This window comes from Ursus maritimus, unplaced genomic scaffold (assembly GCF_017311325.1).
Source record: "Ursus maritimus isolate PB19 unplaced genomic scaffold, ASM1731132v1 scaffold_12, whole genome shotgun sequence".
NCBI lineage: Eukaryota > Metazoa > Chordata > Mammalia > Carnivora > Ursidae > Ursus > Ursus maritimus.
The window spans coordinates 22,375,804-22,397,230 of NW_024423564.1; the positions used below are offsets into that span (position 1 = coordinate 22,375,804).

At 39.1% G+C, this 21,427-nt stretch overlaps 1 protein-coding gene across 1 annotated transcript in view; it reads left to right on the forward strand.

The window, feature by feature from the left end:
- Window positions 1–21,427, forward strand: part of PLPPR5 (phospholipid phosphatase related 5) — a 111,858-nt gene that overhangs the window by 72,999 nt on the left and 17,432 nt on the right. Inside the window, exons 4-6 of the mRNA XM_040626730.1 lie at window positions 5,851–6,027; window positions 14,439–14,573; window positions 17,703–17,811. Coding sequence (XP_040482664.1) covers window positions 5,851–6,027; window positions 14,439–14,573; window positions 17,703–17,811 — 421 coding nt within the window. The remainder of the gene's footprint in view (window positions 1–5,850; window positions 6,028–14,438; window positions 14,574–17,702; window positions 17,812–21,427) is intronic.

Sequence of the window (21,427 nt, forward strand, 5' to 3'; positions counted from 1 at the left end):
GAGGACAGGCAGCCCATCAGGGGTTAGAAGGAAGACGTGCTGGAGATTCAGAGGATTTTTATAGCATGTGAGCCTAGATGGAACAAGTCTGCGTGGGTTCACAAGGACATTAGTAGTGACTGTCAGTAGGGCATACCGTGGAGACCAAGTGGGAGAAGCATAGGGCTGTGGAAGCCAGCAGAAATGAAGAGGTCACTCTGTAAGACAGCCCTGTGGCTGCTCTGAGGTTGCCTCCCCACTTGGGCAGACCTCCAATTGGACCCCAGTGCCATTTTGCCAGAAAGGGAAGAGTGAGAAACTGAGAACAACTGACGGCTTATTAAGCATTCCTCCCTCCCCTATTCTGTTCCTGTTCAGTCTTGGATGGATGCTCGTGATGAAGTTTAGATCAGTTATGGAAAATAAAGTAGCTGTGTGCTCTATACAATCTAGATGGCAGTGTATAAAACTTATGACTTCAATATACTGCTGTTTATTGCACTGCCCCCTCACAGCCCTGAAAGCTCTGAATTATGTGACCACAAATCTGTCTGGTACAAAGTCTATGGTCTTTCCTCTATTGTATTACCTCCCATCACCACTCTGTTACACAGCCTATTAGACATCTTTACATTGCTGTTTGGCAAATCTATGAATGTAGCTAAGTATGGATACAACAGTAAGACTTTCAGGACACTGTGCAGCTGACTTAATAAATGAACCTAAAAGATGGTGTTCAATGTGTCTGTACCAACTTGCATATAAATCTCTAGTGGAGTGCCATGAAGCTCTATGTCTGATGCTGTATGGAGCTAACGAGAAGCTCAGAGAAAGAACTAAGATGATAGATGTCATCACGAAAGTTCAAAATGGTCTTGACAGGGTGAAATATTATTTTGAAAAAAAATAATGAAGTTTGATTTTTTTTTTTTTTAGTAATCCCAGGAGTTCGAAGTAGGGGAATTTGCTAGGGCATCAGTCCATGAGAGGAAATCACAAACACTCTGACCAGTTGTGCTACGGAGTTATTGAAAAACGAGAACCAAAAAACTTATTCCTTTTTTAGACTGTATTAATCAAAACAGTCAAAACTTGGAAATCAGCCTAAAGATGACCTAATTGTAACAAAATTACAAAATACAGATCCATGAGTAAGACCATAGGGTGCAATCCAGAAAAGTTACAGTTATACTGTGAGCCGGGGGGGCTTCATTTCAAACTCTACATTTTGGGAGGGGGACTAGAGTATGTCAAAAGCACTAGAATGTCACGTTGCTGAGGAATCTGGCCACTGAGTTATTTCTATACTGATGGGTGCAATTGAGGTCAGTTAGTCTGTAGGAAAGACGAGGCAAAGGATAAGAGTAGGTGGCAACCACCTGCAAAGAAACAATTAGTGGCTGTCTTTAGACAGAGAACTTAGAAGAAAGAAAACAAAAACTGCAAAATGGCATCAGGAAAAGGTGAAAGTAGCATAAAAACAAGAGAAGGAACCAAGTTTTCCACTAGCTCCGCCACGATGCTACCATCTACCTAATGACCCCCATGCACTAGGCGCCATCTTCACGATCACACAGCACAGTAGGTCCTGAGCTTCTGTGTTCTTCAGCCTGGCCCTGACCTAACCCCTGCAGTTACCCGGCACTCATTGTGGGCCAAGCTCTGTGCTGAGAACTTTCCCTGTATTATGTCTTCAGTCTTTTCAGTACTGTGCAGTGATGCTTTCATGATCATTTGCATTTTATACATAAGGAGACCGAGGCTTAAACAGATTGGATAACTTGTCTACATGAGTGGCAGAGCTAGGAATTAAACCAGATCTTATTGGTTGCAAAGTGGATGAGCTAATCATTAAGCCACAGTTATCTCCTCCGTAGTTAGGATCAGTTTTACAAATCCCCGTACATTTCATTATCCACACACTGAGCCGATATTGATTGAAGGTAGTAGTTTTCTTTTGACACCATGACAGATTACCACAAACTTAATGACTTAAAATAATCCAAGTTTATTATCTTGCAGTTCTGCTATTCTAAAATCCAACATGGGTCTCCCTGGGATAAAATCAAGAGTTCAGCCCAGTTGCGTCCTTTCTGGAGGCTCTAGTGGAGAATTCAGTCTTTGATTTTCCCAGCTTCTAGGGTCTATCTGAATTCCTTGGCTTGTGGCTCCTTCCTCTGTTTCATAGGATTCGTGCGTGGGCATCGGAAGGAGCTATATTCTTCCTATGCTGGGTGCCTCCCTTGTACCAGGTATTGTTCCAGGCAATGTGAGGTAGACAAGGAGGAGAAAGACAATAGCGAGCAAACAAATCCATATGCCAGACAATTTGTGTGGCAAAAGCAAAAAACAATATAACCATCTCAGTAGCTACAGGAAAAGCATTTGACAAAATTCAATAGTCATTCCCCCACACTTCCCCTTTGCTGGGAACTCTCATACTCATCTTTCTGGATCTCACCTTAGATGTCTCCTCTTGAAGAAACGGTTTCAGGTGTATAGTCAGTGCTTAACAAACACAACTGTTTGCCTGTTTTTATTTTTATTTACTTATATAATAGTATTTTAAAATCATACGGTGCTTTCTCAACTTACCCAACAGACGGATGTTTATTATCACAAGTGAGTCAGTTCACATTCTGAATACCACGGGCATTGTGATTACATTTTAGTAAAAGCAAACAAGTAAGCAAAACCCCTTTGTATGTGTGTCAGTTGTTGTATATATTTGTATAAGTGAGGAGAAAAGTGTGGAAGAATATATACCAGGCTGTTAGTGGACAGCGGATGATCAGCTTTGGTTTCTGCATCTTTGTGCTGATAAATACTCACGGAATGGATGAACAAAGACTGCTAATAATGGTTAAGTAATGAGAGGGTTCTGTAAGGTAATGAGCATCCACTGACCCTTGAGGACTGAGTGGATACCATCTTGCTCAAATCATACACTTCTGTTTGTTTTATTTTAGCTACATTTTGACATCTGGTTAACCTAGATGGCTTCATAAGTGAATTAAAAAACCAAGAGAGCATAAATAATCAATTTCTGTACTGTATCCAACTTGCTTAATAGATTCTTATGCCATAATTTCCTCTTTTGCAAATTAGGAATAATAGACTTTCTGTAAGAATAACACAATTAGACTGGTTAAAAGGCACTTATATTCATAAAGTACCAAATAGTTGTCGAGTGTAAGTGAAAACTCTCTAATTTTTCTTTTGTGACATCCATGCCAACTGATTATGCTCTGGAAAAATATATGATAAGGTGCAGCTATGATCTGCCGTAAAGTTGAATGTATTTGAACAAATGTCACCCTTTTTCCATAACCCTTAAAATTCAATATTCTTCCTTTCTGGGTCTGGACATTAAGGGGATCTGGTGGAGGAAGAGCCAAATCCCAGGCTATTCCTCATATAGAAGCTTTTTCATGAGTTTGCATTGTGGCCAGACTAGATCTTTGGGCTCCTTATAACCAATGCTTGAGTCATTAAAGAACTGGAAGAAACATTCAAAAGAAACTTCAGAATCATCACCGAAGCTTATAGATTACTCTAAGCCTACACAACTTGGACAAGTATCTGAGATGGCCTTTGAGGATGAAGGGGAAGATAAATGCTTTCCAAAAGCAAATAGATTCTGTGGGAGATTTTCCACACAGACCATACTTGTATTACTTCTTATTTCTCCCTAACAGCAGGGTATAGATGTAGCCTCACTCTGTGATACTACAGCAGCCGTCTTTCTCCTCTCTTTGATTTCAGCTCTCTTACATTCACTGATACTCAGCTTCTGTTCATTGGCCATTTTCTCCATTCAAGAAATCAATAGAGAAGAGAGAGTAAGAGGTGCTTTACTTCTCATTTACATCTCTCCATTCTCAACAGTACCACCCCCAACAGCCAAATTGTGTTTTCTTCATAATAAGCTTTATCTTGATTCAGCTTTTTCCTCTATAAAATAAAGGTAATGATGAGATCTGACTTATACAGCTATTTTGAGAATTTAATAAGATAATGTACGTAAGATGCTTAGAACATTGCCTTGAACAGCGATCACTCATTAAATCAAAACTATAATGAATATTAGCAATAATAATACTCTTCAATTATCATTCCACATTTATTTTGTGGACAGGGTATGCTTAGAGTTCTGACAGATGTGAAGAAATGCAAAAGCCAGAAAGAATTAATTGACCTTATAGCTGTGTTAAAGAAAATCTCACTAGCAGCCCAAATTTCACTCCCTATTCATAGGCACTAGTCAGATAAGGAATTACTCCATTAGATACGTCCCTGGCAACCTGAAGTGGTGTGATGCCCCTGCCTTGTTATTCGTGTGGCCAGAGCTCTTTAACACCTCTCAGAATGGCAGAAACAGGATTTTCTTTCTCTCATCTCTTCTTGTTCCCCCCTCACGTATACTTATCCTTCGTCACTGAAATTATTCAGCTCTTCCATACCCAGGCTTAGAATACCCAGATCACAGGCCAAAGATGAAACAATTCAGCTTCCCCCCCGCCCCCACCTGGACTATTAGGACTTGAGAGAGATGGGAAAAGGCTAGAACTTGGATAGATGGAAGCCTTGTATCACATGGGCTGTTTAAATATTCATGTGGCCTCTTCTGGCAGCTAACAGGGCTGCAAACTTTGCCCAGGAAAAAAAAAAAAAGAGGGGGGGTGATAATTACTGAATTTGATAGCATTCTGAAGTGGCTATTGTGAAGGAAAAACTTAAGTGCTGGTTTTTGGTTTAATCTCTCAGGCAAATTTTTTTTTTTTTTAATTCAACGCAGGACAATAAGCAAGTGATTAAATGCATTTCTAAGTTTTTTTTTCTGAGCATGTCATGAGTTTTAGATACCCACTGACATTAATACCATAAAAACGTATTGAACTGTCAAAGCCACCTCCTTTATAATTACTTTACTAATGACTTGAAATATTAACGGACACACTACCCTTGCAGTCAACAGCTTTGCTTATGTAGTAACACAGGTTTAAATGATCAGCAACTGAGCAATAGAATAAATCAGAGTGGGAGAAAGACCAAATTATTCTTGAGCGTGGTGGCTGGCAATGAGAGGACATCATTTAGTGCAATCAGTTGGCGCATATATATATATGCTCTTCATTAGCATATGTGAAGACACCAAAAATGTAGGTATCTATTCATTGTTTTGTTTGTTTTAAGGAGACATTTCCCCTGATTATAATTAAGTTTTCTTTTGTTGTTGTCCTAATTCTGGCTGATAAAATTTAATTGAAACAAAGTAATTTCACAATTTCTGAAACAAGGTAAAAGCAAACCTTGTCGCTGCACTGAACCTCAAAGTCCTTCCTCAAAGTACTATCTATTCAGTGAAAATGAACTTTATTTTTTATAGTTACAGTCACAAGTTCTGACCTATCAATTATGCAGCCCCCCAGGATGGCATATTTGTATGTAGGCAAATGTAGGCATTAAAAACATTCCTTCATCAGTTTGCCCCTTCTAACACTAGGGATCTAAGATATCAATTCAGAAAAACAATAGGTACATTAATAGCTAAATATTAATAGTTTAATAGGTACATTAAAAGTTTTAAAAAATCACTTGGCATGTCAGTGCTCAGTGTTTCTAGATGATTCATATTACATAAGAATTGGCCATTAGTAAATATCAGGTAAGTAAAATTAAATAATCACCATTCTTAAATTCTACTTCTAAGAAAGGTCCTTCAAAAAATTCATAACTACAGTTAATTATTTGAACGCCGTAGGAATAGATATGTCTATAAATATATATGTGTACATATATACAAATATATTGGATATATATCAAGAAAATAGCTTCATGAAAAGTTTTATTTTTCATTTACTGTTTCAGATGTACATTACCAACACAATCAAAGCCAAAGGAACAAGACTTGCTAAGCCTGTTTTATGTTTGGGCTTAATGTGTTTGGCCTTTCTTACTGGACTCAACAGAGTAGCAGAATATCGAAATCATTGGTCGGATGTGATAGCGGGCTTTCTGGTTGGAATATCTATAGCAGTATTTCTGGTAAGTACAAATTTATTTGAATTTCACTGCATTTTTAGTTAACTTCTATAATCACCTACAAGAAAATACAAGTGTGAATTACCGGGTTTCTCTACACGTGATGTAGCAAATGATAATATGTATATTTTAAGTCATTCATTTCTTCTTCCTTCCTCATTTATTCTGCCTAAAGGCAAATTTGGGAATGAAAAATGTATAAATTCTACACTTAAAGGTGAACAAAATATTTTTGTGTAAAATGGAACAGGGCTAAAACACTCAGTCCTCGTTGGATAGTTTTTAAGACTAGGTTGCTTGGGTATTTTAAAAATTTCCTCAGGTCACTTTTCATCCCAGAGTATCTAGAGCACCCCAAAGACCCCGGGGCGTCAGCCTAGTACCCTCCATGTACCGCCATGTCACAGCACCTGCTAAGAGGTAAACCTTATTTGAGAGATGAATTGGTTCCCTTCAGTAACTAAAAATCCGTGGATGGTTTCCAAGACTATACGTAGTGATTTCTAATGAAGTAGGCAAGCCGTCTCTATTCCTTTTATAAAATCTCCTGGGAATACGACTACAGGTTTCGGTTGATGGAAAATATATTTTAGTCTGGCTTTAGAAATAATCAATCCATTATAAGTTTGAGTATATAACATTTAACCCAGATGGAAAATGTGCAGACTATAAATCAAAACATATTTTTGCATTGACACATTATAATAAGAAACAACACTTTATTTCCATTTTGATTGCATTTAAATTGCTTCTCACGCTTAACTTCCCCTCTTCAGCTCCTTTCCCTAGTTCATAACCAGTAAGCAAAAACTTATATGAACCTTTCCGGCTACCAATTTGCATGCCAGGCATTTTAAATAAGCTATGTTCTATAGAAGGTCCTGTGTAGACTGGTGCATATGACCTCACCCCTGCCCCAGGCTCTGGGCTGTTTTCTTCCTGATGTCACTCCCTCTGATTCCCCGGGAGCTCGGGCCCATCTCTCTCCCAGAGACATCTTATGGCCCCAGGAAAACTGGGACCCAGGCTCGGGCCAGAGCCTTTTCCTTTTCTTGACTCACCACAGATGAAGCACATTGAAACATTTAAAACAAAACAAGACAAACACCTTACATAAACCCTAGGAAAAGAACAATCAAAAGGGAACATTTCAAAGCATTCGTGTCAGATGTAACTGTGTTTCAGCTCCCTGGGTCCAGAGCGTCTTCATTGGTATCTATCTCATCAGTCTTTCTGCTTGTCTTCCTGTAGCTGTTGTCAACTTCCCTTCACTTCCAGCGAACATCCTGACAAAATCTAGAACAGTAATATCTTCCCAGTCACTTCCTCATCTGAGGACCATGTGGTGAATGAGTTGGACTATGGATTCTCCCTTGGGCTCAAGCCTCTGATTATGCATATTCAGAACATTCCACAATGGCCCTTCAGGCATTCTCGCACACCTGGAAAATGACCTTCTGAAAAGGTCACGTGAAAATAGTGCTTTCACTGTAATAACTAACCAAACATTTGTGCATTCATGCACAACTATTTCCGAGTGTGACTGCCTACAGGTGCCAGGCACTGTGCCAAGAACAGAGGATGCAGGGAGGCTCAGATAAACTTGATCTGTCTCCTGGGGGTTTACAGTCTGGTTCAGAGGTCGGACAATAATAGGTTATTCCCTCAACTATACCCTTCCTCTCTTCCTTCATAACAGAAGCATTTACTGAGCCCCTGTTATAATCCAGGCACTGTGCTTGGTGCTGCGGATTAAATACATGAAAAAGATACAGTCCATGTACTCAAATTGATCATAAGATAGACACAAAGAGTTTTAGAGAAGGTTAAATGTAGTGATATTGGTTTATATACTCAGGAGATCTCTGTTGGGACTAGGGACAGTCGGAAAGGGGAGGGGACACACAAACTTGAAAGGTTTGTAAAACAGGGAGGTCTAAGGTGGGGCATAAGGAATGAGGGCCAAAGAGCACAGTACGCAGAAGCAATACAAAATGCTTCCTAAAACAGGCATTTCTGGAGCCCTTAGTATATTGTAGGTCTGGGCCCAGCGTGCACACGTGGGGAAGTGGCATCGTGGAATGGCACCAGGCATCCAGTGTGAGGGACAAGAGTGGGACATAGAAGAACACAGGGGTAATTATCCTGAGTGGCCGTGCAGGTTAGAATAATCTGGGCTTTTTTCTTTTCTTTGAGAGCCACTGTCAGAGTTCAAGTGAGTTAAAGCTGGTTGAATCTCAGCTTCTTCGTTTACTCAATTTGTGCCAGTCTGCAATTTACCTCATTTGTGCCATTACCAATGTACCTTTCCGAGCCTCGGTTCTTCCTCATTAAATGAGGCTAATAACAGCCTCCTGAAAGCTTATAAGGACTTAAAAGTTTAAATGAAATAGTGTATTTTCAATGAATGGACACATGAATGACTGAAATAAGTTCCATAAATGATAGTTTGCTTCCTTTCAGCCCCTTTTACTGTATGATACAATTTGTGCCTTGAAAATAGGTTTGCTGGAAAGTAAAACTCCAGATGAGGCTAGAAGAGGCAAGTGGTGCAGAACCAGGGCAATAAGATGGCACAAATCAGGCCTCCGTGGGCACAGAGAGAAGAGAGGGTATCCGGGAGGTCTGTGGAGATGAAATGTTTGGAGCTCTATGGCACACTAGGGGTGACAGAGACAAAGAAGAGGGAGCAATCCGTGATGGTTCCCGGGCTTCTCATTTGGGCAAGTAGAACATTTATTCTGAGCAGCGACTACAGCTCTGGCTTGCAGTATCTTGGGGTGTCTCCAATTATCCTGCAGGGTGTGCAGAACTCTGAAATGGTTCCAGAATAAAATGAGCACTAACGTACTCCAAGACTCTGTGTCTCGGTTAAAGGCATCCACATCCCCCAGTCACCCAGACCCAATGTCTAGCATCTGCCTTTGACTCATTCTTCTCGTTCATCCCCCACACACAGTGATTCATCTGGTCCCGGTGTATTTCCACTACAAAATGTCTCCTCCACATTTCATATCTTGGCCATTCTGACCAAAATGTATACTGTGGGACTGTACTCGACTTTCGAGATTAGTGCTTTTCCCTTTCTTCTATCTCTGGATTTCTAACTGCCTCCTCACTCAGACGCTCCACATACCTGCCATTCTGCCTCTCTTCTTTAGAACATAATCCATTGCTAATAACAAAACAAAACAGAAAACAAAAAACAAAAAACCCTCATTTCTGCTGCATTAAACCCAGATACGTCCACTGGGCTTCTGGGATCGTCAGTAAGCTGGCTGCACTCTTCACAGCCAAGTTTATTTTCCCTCCTTCCTTGCAGTGGAATCCTATACTATGTATCCACTTGGTTTCCTTTCCCTCACAGAGGGTTCCCTTCCCCTCACAAATCCTATACTATGTATCCACTAGGTGTCCTTTCCCCGGGGTTCTATCCGGCGTTTATGTTTGCCCCAGCGAGAAAGCCCATTCCTCTATATTTTAGAGAACAAAACAGGGGTCTGGGAGCCACGTGAACCTAGATTTGAATCCTGCTTTTGCCACAAGCTGTGTGTGTGACCTTGAACAGGTCTCTTCATGAGGCCTCCCTGACCTGTATTTAAAATTCCTTCCCCAAAGAATCCTTTCCTCATTCCCTATACCCTTGCCTCCATAGCATGTTGCGACTTTTTTCCCCCGAGATTATTTATTTATTTATTTGAGAGAGGGAGAGAGAAAGACAGAGAGAGAGCACAAGCAAGGGGAGAGGGGGAGGCAGAAGGAGAAGCAGATTCCCCACTGAGCAGGGAGCCCGATGTGGGGCTCGATCCCAGGACCCTGAGATCATGACCTGAGCCGAAGGCAGACGCTTAACCGACTGAGCCACCCAGACGCCCCAGCATGATTCAACTTTTAATAAACCACCTACAATATATTTTTTTTTTGCTGTCAAACCCACTAGAATGTAAGCTGCACATGGAGAAGGAAAGCACTTATTTGCTTTCTTCACCGTGTACTCCCACTATGCAGTACGGTGCTTGGTAGATAGCGGGTTCTCGGGAAATACTTGCTGGATGGATGAGTGAATGGGGAACTGTTTTGTTACTTCCCAGAGCTCTTTTGAGGGTTAAGTGAAATCCCGTCTGTAGTAAGCGCAGTTGAGTGTGTGGTGCAGAGAAGGTGCTGGATATCGTGGTCCTCACCTTTGATGACTACTCAGATCCTTTTTGCACTTGAGATTTTGCTCAGGCAAGTCCCAACTTGCCCAAGAAGTGTCCCTGATTACCTGGTTCTCCCCTTTTTCCTGAATTTCCACTGCCCTCACAATCTGGCCTGTTATATTCTAATGAGGAGTTATATCCTGTGCTGTTTATCATTCTCATCTCATGAGCATTTTCTTTAAAGTTAGAGAACAGAATCTCCATGCTTAAGAAAATGCAAACCAAATACCAGTTGAACAGTAGTTGTAGATCGGTTAGTATTATTTAACAAATATATGCTTAACAAATGTATGCTTCAAAGTGTTTCCAAAAAAGATGCCCAGGGTCAAGTCGAGTAGTTCAAGTTTACTGAGCCTCAGCAAGAACTTGTCGTGTTATCATATGTAATATAAAAACAGTAAGAGTTATTTGAGTAGTCTTTACTATATTAACTCAATCTTCACAACAGCACGATGAGATGTGGTTATTAGCATTCTCATTTTTCAGGTAAAAGAAGCAGGTCTAGTTATATTGAGTTATTTGCCCAGGCTCACAGTGAGTAAATCAGAGAGCCTGGCATTAAGGCCTAGCCCTGTTTGACCTCCGAGAGCCTATACACTTAGCCCCAAGCAATACAGATGTTTTACTTGCTACAAGTGAAGAGGGAAAATGACCACAAATAGATCAGATTAATTTATTATCACCACTGGCAAAAGAACACAAAAATATATGTGTAATGGTACCTTATTATTGTCATTTTTGTAGGACAGGGTAGAATTATACACATGGAAGCCATTAATGTAAAAAATGGAATATTTCAGAGGAATGTCACTTTAAATTATATAGGAACATCAGAAAATTTGAGAATTCTCGGCCTGGACACATCCTCATTCATTAGTCTATCCAATCACTGTGGCACTGGGAATATAATGGTGAGCAAAAAAGAAAAGAGAGAGAGTCTCTACTTTCATAGAGCTTACAGGGAAGCTCTCTAAAGAAGAGATTCACATCAACCAAACTATTATGCAACAGATGTATAATTTCATTAGAAATAGGTGCTTTGATGAATAGCATCAGGGTTGTGTGATCAAACAAACAAAAACAGCCTGGGGCCAGAGAAAGCCAGTGAAGAAGTGATACTGAGATGAGATACCACAGATAAATAAGATATGCTGCCCAAAGAGTGTGGAGTTGAGTATTCCAAACAAAAGGCAGTGAAAGGAAAATACAGAGAAGGAAGGCTGCAAAGGTGGGCAAGGTTTACACTGTAAGAGAAATGGGGAGCCCAGCCACAATAATTTGAAGAAGGCTGAGATGATCCAAGTTGCATTTTGGAAAGATCATTCTTATGTCACTGTAGAAATGGATTGGACTTAGGGAGACTTTAGAAAGCTAAGCAGGAATCCAGGCAAGTGGTGGTGATTGCTTAGTCTTTGGAGCTGGTGGTGGAGATAGAAGAAGCAGATATAAGAAATGAAAATTTTTAGGAAGGAAAATTGAGTAAATTGAATGACTGGTTGTGTATAGGAGGTATAAAGGATAAATCCAAGTTTTCAGCCTTATGCCACTAGAGGAGAGGGCATGTGGGGACTGTTTTCCTGAGAGGATCCAGAAAAAAATCAAGCTTTATAGTGGGGTCAGGAGATAGGCAGATCTTGGGTTTCACTTTGAACATTTGTTGAATTTTTCCTATCTTTGACAAACAAAGGAATGGACTAACTTGATAAGACATTGCAACCTGTTCCCTTACAAATTAAGAAAACTCAGACTAGAGGACTGTCCAAGAACATATAGACTTGGGATCAAAAACCAAGCCTCTTGCTTTTACCTATGAGCATTTTTCTTTTTTCTTTTTTTAAGGTTTTATTTATTTATTTGAGAGAGAGAGAGAGATTGAGAGAGAGAGAGAGCCAGGGGAGGAACAGAGAGGGAGGGAGAAGAAAACTCCATGCTGAGCATGGAGCCCAACGCGGGGCTTGATCCCATGACCCTGAGATCATGACCTGAGTTGAAAGCAAGAGTCAGATGCTTAACCAACTGAGCCATCCAGATGCCACCCCCGCCCCCGCCATGAGCATTTTTCTAATAGGAAATCAGTGCCATACTTGTGAATGTTAGCAGGCAAGACTTGTTAAATGTTTGAATATGGTTCTAAGGAAGATTTGGCAATTTCCTCCCTTATAATTTAAATAATAACAGTAATGAAGAATAATCATTATGCTAATAGATACTATTTAATGAATATCTACTATCTGTTAGGTGTTTAAATAGTTCGCATATGAATTCTCAGCTGCTTCAGTGGTGTTGTCCTAACCCTCAATTAAGGCAAAGAGATAACTGATACAACCTTTCAAAGAGTTTACCAAACCTAAATTATACTAATTTCAGAAGCCCATATTAACTCTAGATGAACTCTTCTTCATCTCGTGACTTCCATATATCTACATACATAGTTATTTCATTTCAACAAATTTTGCTTCACAAGAATTTGTAGCAATTTTTTTCATCTGCCTAATTTTTCGTTAATTTGTAATATTAATGAAAATGGAAATATGTGTGTATATTTCATGAAGTCATTGTGGAAACTGCTTGCTTGTTATGTTGCTATTGGCTAAAATTCTTGATTATATACTTCGTACTGTAGTCAGTGGTCAGTTGGCAAACTATAGCCCTTAGGTGAAATTTGGCCTACTATCTCTCTCTTTTTTTTAAAGTTACACTGGGACACTGACATGCCCATTCATTTACGAACTGGCTATGGATGTTTTTACACCAAGATATCAGAGTTGAATAGCTGCTGTGGTGATTGTATACCAGCAAAACCAAAAATATGTACTATGTGTCCCTTACAGTCAAAATTTACTGGCCCTTTCTATAGAGCAATCACTATTAGTCTTTTGTGGAGTCATCATTTGATACTAAGTTTATCAAGTACCCATCTCTAAGCCTGTATCATCCCTTACATTGAAGATCTTGATGGCAATGATAAAGTTGATGGATCAAATTATCAGGATTTGATCTGTGCTTCTGATCCATAATTATTCAAGGAAATGGAAGGATAATAAGTATTCCACAGCTAGAGAAATATTTTTTCTAAGATAAAGTCTCATAATATGTGTTATTATTTTGTAGATTTATAAATTTTATTTAAAAACTGGAGAATAACCAAGATCTAATTGGCCCTTGAAAATATTCAGTAATGAGCCCTACTAGAGAAAAGGCTTTCCAATGGAGCATTTGTGAAAATCTACAATGTAAATGTGTAATTATATATTAAGCATTTATCTTTTAAAAATGAATGGTAGGTTATAACTGCAAGTTCTCTGTTTTGGCTTGATAATAGACTATAAACCCAGAAAAAGAAGGCTCAAGAATATCTTATCCACTGCTTAATATAAGCAAATAATAACAAGTAATTTTCCTGTGTTGTTTAATTCACTATTTCTTAAAGTATGATTCACCTGCATCAGACGCTTCTAGAATGTATTTCAAAAAAGTGGCAACTCCTAGGCCCCATCCTTCATCTACAAAATAAGAATCTTTAGGGGAGGGCTTAGGAATATGCATTTTTAACAGTGCTACGCCTCTATTTTTGTAACCTGCAGTATGAGAACCTCTGGCTTTGTTCAAATGCTGTCACCTACGGGATATAATCAGTTGAAACAAGGGTCAATTTCCTTTATGTAAAAGGTCTTCTATTTCACTGGTAGCCCCGGTAAGCTATTGTTGAAATGCCAAGTATACATGGGGTACAATAATAAACAATAAACTAGGTTAATGAAAGGGATGCTACTAAATTAGAAAGTGCCAATTGTAGAAGGGTTATTATGAATGTAATGATCTGGAAGCAATGCAAATAATTAGCATTTAAATTAAGTTGTAGGTTAGCCACATTAAGGAAAGGTTAGCTTGCTATGAATTTTTATAAGGCTATGATGTTATGTATGGATTGATTTGAACGTTGACTACAACCTAATTTAATGAAAATTTGGGAATAATGAAATTGTCATTATTAACTGAGCTACACATTATTTGATACATTTCCTTGAACTGGAAATAACTTTTATAACTATTATAATTTATACAAGATAAACCTGGATGTGAAGTTATACATGTAATACTTAAGTAATTTTAATACTTTTTTCCATGATCAGATTTATTAAGCTACTTAAAAGGGTCATCGTCACAGGGAGTGTGGCTTTGCTTCAACTGCATTTTTTTTCCCTGAAATTTTAGGTTGTGTGTGTGGTAAATAATTTCAAAGGAAGACAACCAGAAAATGAACATATACACATGGATAATCTGGCACAGATGCCGATGATCAGCATTCCTCGAGTAGAAAGTCCTTTGGAAAAGGTAACATCTGTACAGGTGATTCATAATTTAAATTCTCACATGTGATTGTTATCTAGAGCAAATGAATAATCATCCCTGAGAGTTCCTGCACAGTCATGTTTGATTTACCGAAACAAATTTAGAATCTAATGCGGTATTTAGCAAGAATTTAGTCACCGAAGACATCGTCTTAGAAAAATGCATATCACATGGAAAATAATTCTTTGAATACCTCATGCTAAACGCTGAGTATCTATAGGGAACGTGTTCTGTACTTTGCCATGATTTTGAGGTAAGCAACACTGTGCAATGATGGTCTCATGCATGGGTGAAATGGTGAGGTACTTTTGTTTGAGAATACGTGCCTTTCTTTTCATAAAATATATTCCACTTTTCCCATCCTGTATGTATGTGAGATACTGCTTAGTATAATACCTAGGACATAATAGGGCTCAATAAGTTTTGTTGAATCTCATTATATAAAGATCTGGCAGCAAGAAAACACCAATCGCGCTCTCGTAATCAGGGAGGTCCTGAGGATCAGGTTGGGCAGGATGGAGCCGAACCAGGTAGCACTTCGAACAGCAGGTCAAGGCTTCATTGGGCCTGGCAATGAACACAGAAGCTAAGTATTCGACAAAAACTTCCTGAGACGTCCTCTAGAGACTTACCTTGTGAACTAGAGAGGGTAATATTTCTTTCTTTTTTCTTTTTAAAGATTTTATTTATTTATTCGACAGAGATAGAGACAGCCAACGAGAGAGGGAACACAAGCAGGGGGAGTGGGAGAGGAAGAAGCAGGCTCATAGCGGAGGAGCCTGATGCGGGGCTCGATCCTGTAACACCGGGATCATGCCCTGAGCCGAAGGCAGACCCTTTACCACCGTGCCACCCAGGCGCCCCGAGAGGGTAATATTTCTTGAATGGTGATGCAACTGTGTACATTTGTAATTGGTTCAGTGATTGCTCAGAGGGTTATTAAAGGCTACTCAACAGTCCTGTCCATACCCCCATTTTGATCGATATGTTAGATAAAGAGATCAATTATATGCTAATCAGGGGCTTAGATGGTATGAATCAGTGAGGGATAATTAATACATTGGTTGAAAGAATAAAAGTTCTTGAGAGATTAGATACAATTAACAACTAGAAAGAAAGCAAACGTTTTGGATTTGGATTTAAAAAGAAGTCCATGTAAGGTAGGGTACATCTAGGGTAACTACACAAACAAAAAAGGCTCAGAGGGTATCGTAGGTTATCATTTGGCGTGTGTCAACAGCATGTTATAGCTGCCAAGAATTATATGATCTTAAGTTCCACTTCGGGAAAATAATATCCTGAATGAAGGGATTGATGGTTTGCTCTGCTCAGACTAACTTGAAACACCATATGCTGCCCTTGCTGACACAGTTTTGAGGTGGGCATCGATAAAATAGAGTAGTCGGTACTCAAATATTTGTCAAATGCATGAATGAATATGTCCAGGACAGTCAGTGGACTCAAAGTCATGGATTAAGAAAGAAAGTTGAAGGAATAAAAAGTGATTAGAGAAAAAGAAAACCCACAGAAGAAGCAATAACTTTCCATGCATATCTGAAGGACTATTGTATGGCAGGGGGATGTGATTTGTTCTGCCAGCACCTCAGAGGTCACAATTAGGATGAAAGAAAAGACAGGGTGAGAAGACAAATAATGTCTAGAAAGAAGGAAAAACTTTCTCAAAATGGGATGCCTTCCTTAGGAGCAATGAAATTTCCTTTAAAAAAAAAAGTTCCTTTTATGATAAGGACTCAAGAATAGTTAAACTATCACTTATCCATGATACTGTGGAGGGAATTTAAGTGAGGACAGAAGGACTAGATTGTCATCATCAGCATCAAAATATTAATAGTTACCATTTAGTGATCATTCCATACGTGTCAAGTACTATGCAGATTACTTATGTAAATTCCACAAATACACTTCTATGCTCGGAAAGTATAACTTCATTCCTTACAACAATTTTTAAAGCTGGTGTCCTTATAGTGGCAAATGCTGCTTAGTCCACCAGTATCCCTTCTCCCCTTCTTGATTTTAGTAACTGAATTCCCCAATCCAATTTTAGCTACATCCACCACTGCCCAACCATAGTCTATAACTCCCAGCTAGCATTGCAGGTAGACGTGACCATGCAGCTAAGTTTAGACAATGGGATGTAGGAAGCAGAAGTGGTCAGTGCAAGCTCTGGTTCATCGCTTGAAGACTCTTTTCTCTGTCTCCTCACCCTTCTCATCAAGTGTAAAAGGTATGACTGGAAGTAATCTTTAACTTTTTAAGAGGACCGATCTACTTTGATAGCCTAAGCTCCTGGATGAGCTCAGGGAGCAGTCCACAGACACACTCTAGATGGTTCTGAAAAAGAAAACAGCTGCTTTCCTCTCTGAACCATTGGATTGTTTTCATCTCTTTTCCGCAGTGGCTTAGCTGATGCCCAATTATAAGTGTCTGCATCGTACAGTTAAGGAAACTAAACTCCCAAGTAGTTAAGCAATTTGCAAAAGTCCACATCACTGATAAGCAGCAAAGGTATACATTGTGATAATTCCAGATACATGTATTTTGTTTAAAACTGAATAATATGTACAAATTTATATCTTTTTTAACTCAGGAAATAAAGATAGAAAGCAACAGAATTTAGGAAGAGATATTAGACATATTTTTAAGACAATGGTCAGGGTAATAATCAGTCTTCATTTCTGAAGTTAACTTGAACAATAATCACTGCCTTCTGTTTTTTTTAACATATTTATTTGTGTAAGGGTTTTTTGGTAGCCTCCTCGCATTGCTGAATATCCTGATATACCATTACAGCCTTTTATGTGTAAAATGATCATAGATTCCTATTGTTGAATTTATGCAAATTTATTTTTATTTACAATGAGTTTTAAAATATCAAAACAAAGATATTCTATTAGAATCTGTAGATTTCAAGACAACAGTGTGTATTAACTTCTTCCATTAATTGTTTTGTTTATGACAAATTCATGTGCTCTGTTTTTACTTTGGTAGTTAGGGGATAAAGGTGATTTGAATCGGACTTGGTCCTCCCCTTTGCCCACCGAAGGGCGTCGGCACACACCTTGCTGAGTTCCGACTTTGCTCCCCACTTTTTTCATCCTGTTCCAGGCAGAACGCTGTCTGCACAGTGCAGGGTCTGCTCCTGCGTCACGCAGACCACAGGAAGATCACGAATCGAGCTACTGGGGACGCATCTCACGCTTCCCTGTGGAGCTCTGTTGCTGAGAGGACATGTGTTTGTGCTCATCAGCCAGAAAGGGAGGAAGGCCATCACTTACGGGAAGCCCACAGTGGCTTTCTCTTTCTTTTGTGATACGGAGTATTTGGAGTAAATACACTGCTTTTAATCATAGTTCACGATGGGAAACAAGGGAACGCAAAATTCTTCCCAGTATTTGATCTTAGTAATTAATAGTTGGAGAGTGGCATTAAGTTCTTGAAATTGGCCCTCCGAGGAGAAAAAGGGAGTCCAGGACGAAAGTCTGGTCTGCAGACATCGCCAGTAGTTTGAGCACGATGATGTATTAGGCCAAGCTATCATTTTCTGCTTGCCGGTTTTGTGTGGAGAAGGCAAAGGGTCTCTTTTAGAAGTTATGTACTTATATAACCTCCTATGTTCAAAGTACATGTTTGATAAACTGTAAGCTACAGAGTAATTGCAGCATGCCAGCATTCTTTATTTTTATGCAGGCAATTTATCCCTTAATTATAGGGAGTTTGTCATACAGTTAATTACCATAGTTTATGAGGAAAAGTCATGATTTTTCTGAAAGCTAAGTAAATCTGAACATTCATTACATTTGGTTTTATGAAAAGAATTAATCATCCATGGAAACTGGCCCATCATATCTCATAGTCCACTAAATATTTAAGTTGCCAGTAACTTCATTACAGCTGTTTGTAATATCAAATCAAAAAGTCTAACTGTGTATCAGTAGTGAATGATTAAATCAACGTTACGTTCCTATAACGGAATCCAGGTCATTATAATGTGGTGTTTCAGCCCACAGCTTCTGGAGGTAGACTGGCTGAGACATTCGGGAAAATTTTGACCTTGGGCAGCTTATTCAAATACTCTGTGAATTTCTCAATCATAGAATGGACATTGTGAGAGTTCAGTAAGCTGATAGTAAAGCACTTAGAACAGTGTCTCGAACCTGTAAAGCCCTTAATCATTGCCAGTTATTATTACCGTTTAACGACAGAAATGGATGGGGTAAATCAAGATGTGGAAAGTTTTCTGATATATATTGTAAAGTTTTGTTTGTTTGTTTGAATTTTATTTATTTGAGAAAGAGAGAGAGCTCACCCGTGAGCCGGGGCGGGGGGTATGGGGGGGAGAGTAGCAGATGGGAAGGGAGAGGGACAAGCCACAAGCTAACTCCGTGCCTGCTTAGCCCTTAAGCTCTTGGATCAAGTTGCAGGGCTGGATCCCAGGACCCTGAGATCCTGACTTGAGCCAAAACCAAGAAGTCAGTCAGGTGTTTAACCACCTGAGCCACCCAGGAGCCCCATAAAGTTTGTTTTTTTTTTAAGTTGATATATATATATGGTGTGTGTGTGTGTGTGTGTGTGTGTGTGTGTATGATGAAGTCAGTTGTGCAAATTACCACACAAGATAATTTCTTTCTAGTAAGTTAGAAAAGAGCATGTAGATGAGAAAGAGAAAGAGAGAGAGAGAAACTAGATAACAATCTGAAAGCAATCGGTTACGGAAGGAAGCAACTGAGACAGTGGACCAGATTTCTTTTCTTTCTTTCCCTTCCTTTGTTCCTTTGTTCTCTCATTCTTTCCTTTCTCCCTCCCCTCCTCCCTCCCTTTCTCCATCCCTTCCTTTCCTCTTTCTCTTTCTTTTTCTTTCTATGATGAATAATTCATGAATAATTGTGTAACAAAAATAATTACAATTATGCTCTAAGGAGGTTCTGGTTATGCTTCCTAGAATTCACTACCAATATGCTCGGATTTACCAAAGTGCCTTGGAAAGATTCCCTCAGAGTAATTTAAATCCCCATGCTTCCTCCTTATGAATCACAAGGATTTAAAGGATCCTTTTAAAAGTGTTTGGTCTATTTTTCTCTGCTGAACTGAGCATGGAGACCTTGGTTGTGGCTCCCAGGCCTTCATGCCATCGTGCCCAGGGTCCAGCTTCCCTTGGAACACCTGCAGCCATCCCCATTCCAGGTCCCATCTGTCCTGACAACCTGCACACCAGCCTCGTGCAGGCGCCTCTTACTTATAGCACCCACAGAGTTCCCACTCCACCAAGGCCCCAGGGAGTCAACTTTCTTCATAGGTCACACCACTTCCTTTCAGACTCATCCTTTTCTGGCTCCTGCCTTCGACGGTCCATGCATCCCAGATAAAGGCTTTGGTGGTGCTGGCTTCAGGATGTCTCCAAATACTATTAACTACTCTTGGGAGTCCAAGAAACAAAAGTCTGACTCTCTTCTGGAAAGTGGAGATGGAGACATTTACATATTCATTATCTTAAGTTCCTTATTTTAGCAAGAGGAAAGTAAGAATTACTATCTTACTAGCTGTGTCATGAAGAGTAAAAACTAGATAGAGTAAAAATTTAGTCATTTCTACTAAATATCATATAAATTGACCCGGTTTGAAGGATGTCACCAAAGAACAATTAAAATGTTTCTTTGCCAATAAAGAAGTTCAATATTGTGGAATTGGCTAAAATCCTATAAAACCCAGTAGTACACCAAAATTTCAAAGAGTAAAGATAGAGATAGGAGAAATCCCTGAGAGGAGGAGGAGTCTGTTCTATTTAGAGCACATTTCAGCACCTTAAATCAACACCATTTTGAGACAGGGTTAGCAAATAGGCAAACACATGACAAAAGAAAGGCTTCAGGCAAGAAGTTTTCCCTCTGATCATGCTTCTTATTAATATGGGTTCATAGCAAATGAGGGAGTTCTTTTCCTCAACTGAAGGGGTGCTATAAAATGGAATGGAGAGTCATCTTCATTCCAGAAAAAAAAAAAAAAAAAAAGCAGCTGGCTCCAAAGACTGCGTCTACCTGGAGTAGAAGTTAGGCTGAAGAGACTAGCAATCTTTCTAATGGTCCAACAACCATGAGATGAAACTGTGTGGGAAAAAAGTGGTGCTCCTAGAGTCTCAGCTTCTTCTCCCACTCCACTCATCAAACCATTAAAATGATGTTATAACACAACATTCACCATCTTTTCGGCTCAAGATCTAATGGAAGGATTCCTTGACTCTTCATGGAACAATTTGGGGATCTCTGATGAATCTTGTTTTAGGAAGACAAACTGAGCTATCTATTATGATTCAAGTATAAATAACTAGGACAATTATTTAAATTCTTTAAAATGATTTCATGACATGGAGAGATAGACTTCAAGAGTTAGAATATGTCTTTGAAAAAAAAGATTAAATACAAGAAATTTAATTAAATTTATTATAGAGAGCATCTTATTTTCACTGTCAAGGAAATTAAAGAAAATACGTGAAATGAGAGATGAAACAGGTGGCGCAATGTCACAATTAGGAAACGAATTAAGAAAACAAGTAACATTGTGGCAGGATGGAAACCAATACTAGAAACTAGAAAGAACAAAATCCACACTGGAGAACGTCATAGCAGTTATATTAAGGATAGGCTTCAGCATATGTAGTAAAAGAACAAGAAAATAAAGTTGATCTGAGTAAAGATAACAGATATGGAAGACATACGACAATATGTCATATGAATCATTGTAGATGATGAATCATTGTATACAGAAGAAAAGGATAAATAGCAATATTCAGAGATATATATTAAGGAGAATTTTCTTTCAAATACCTTTAGTCTAGA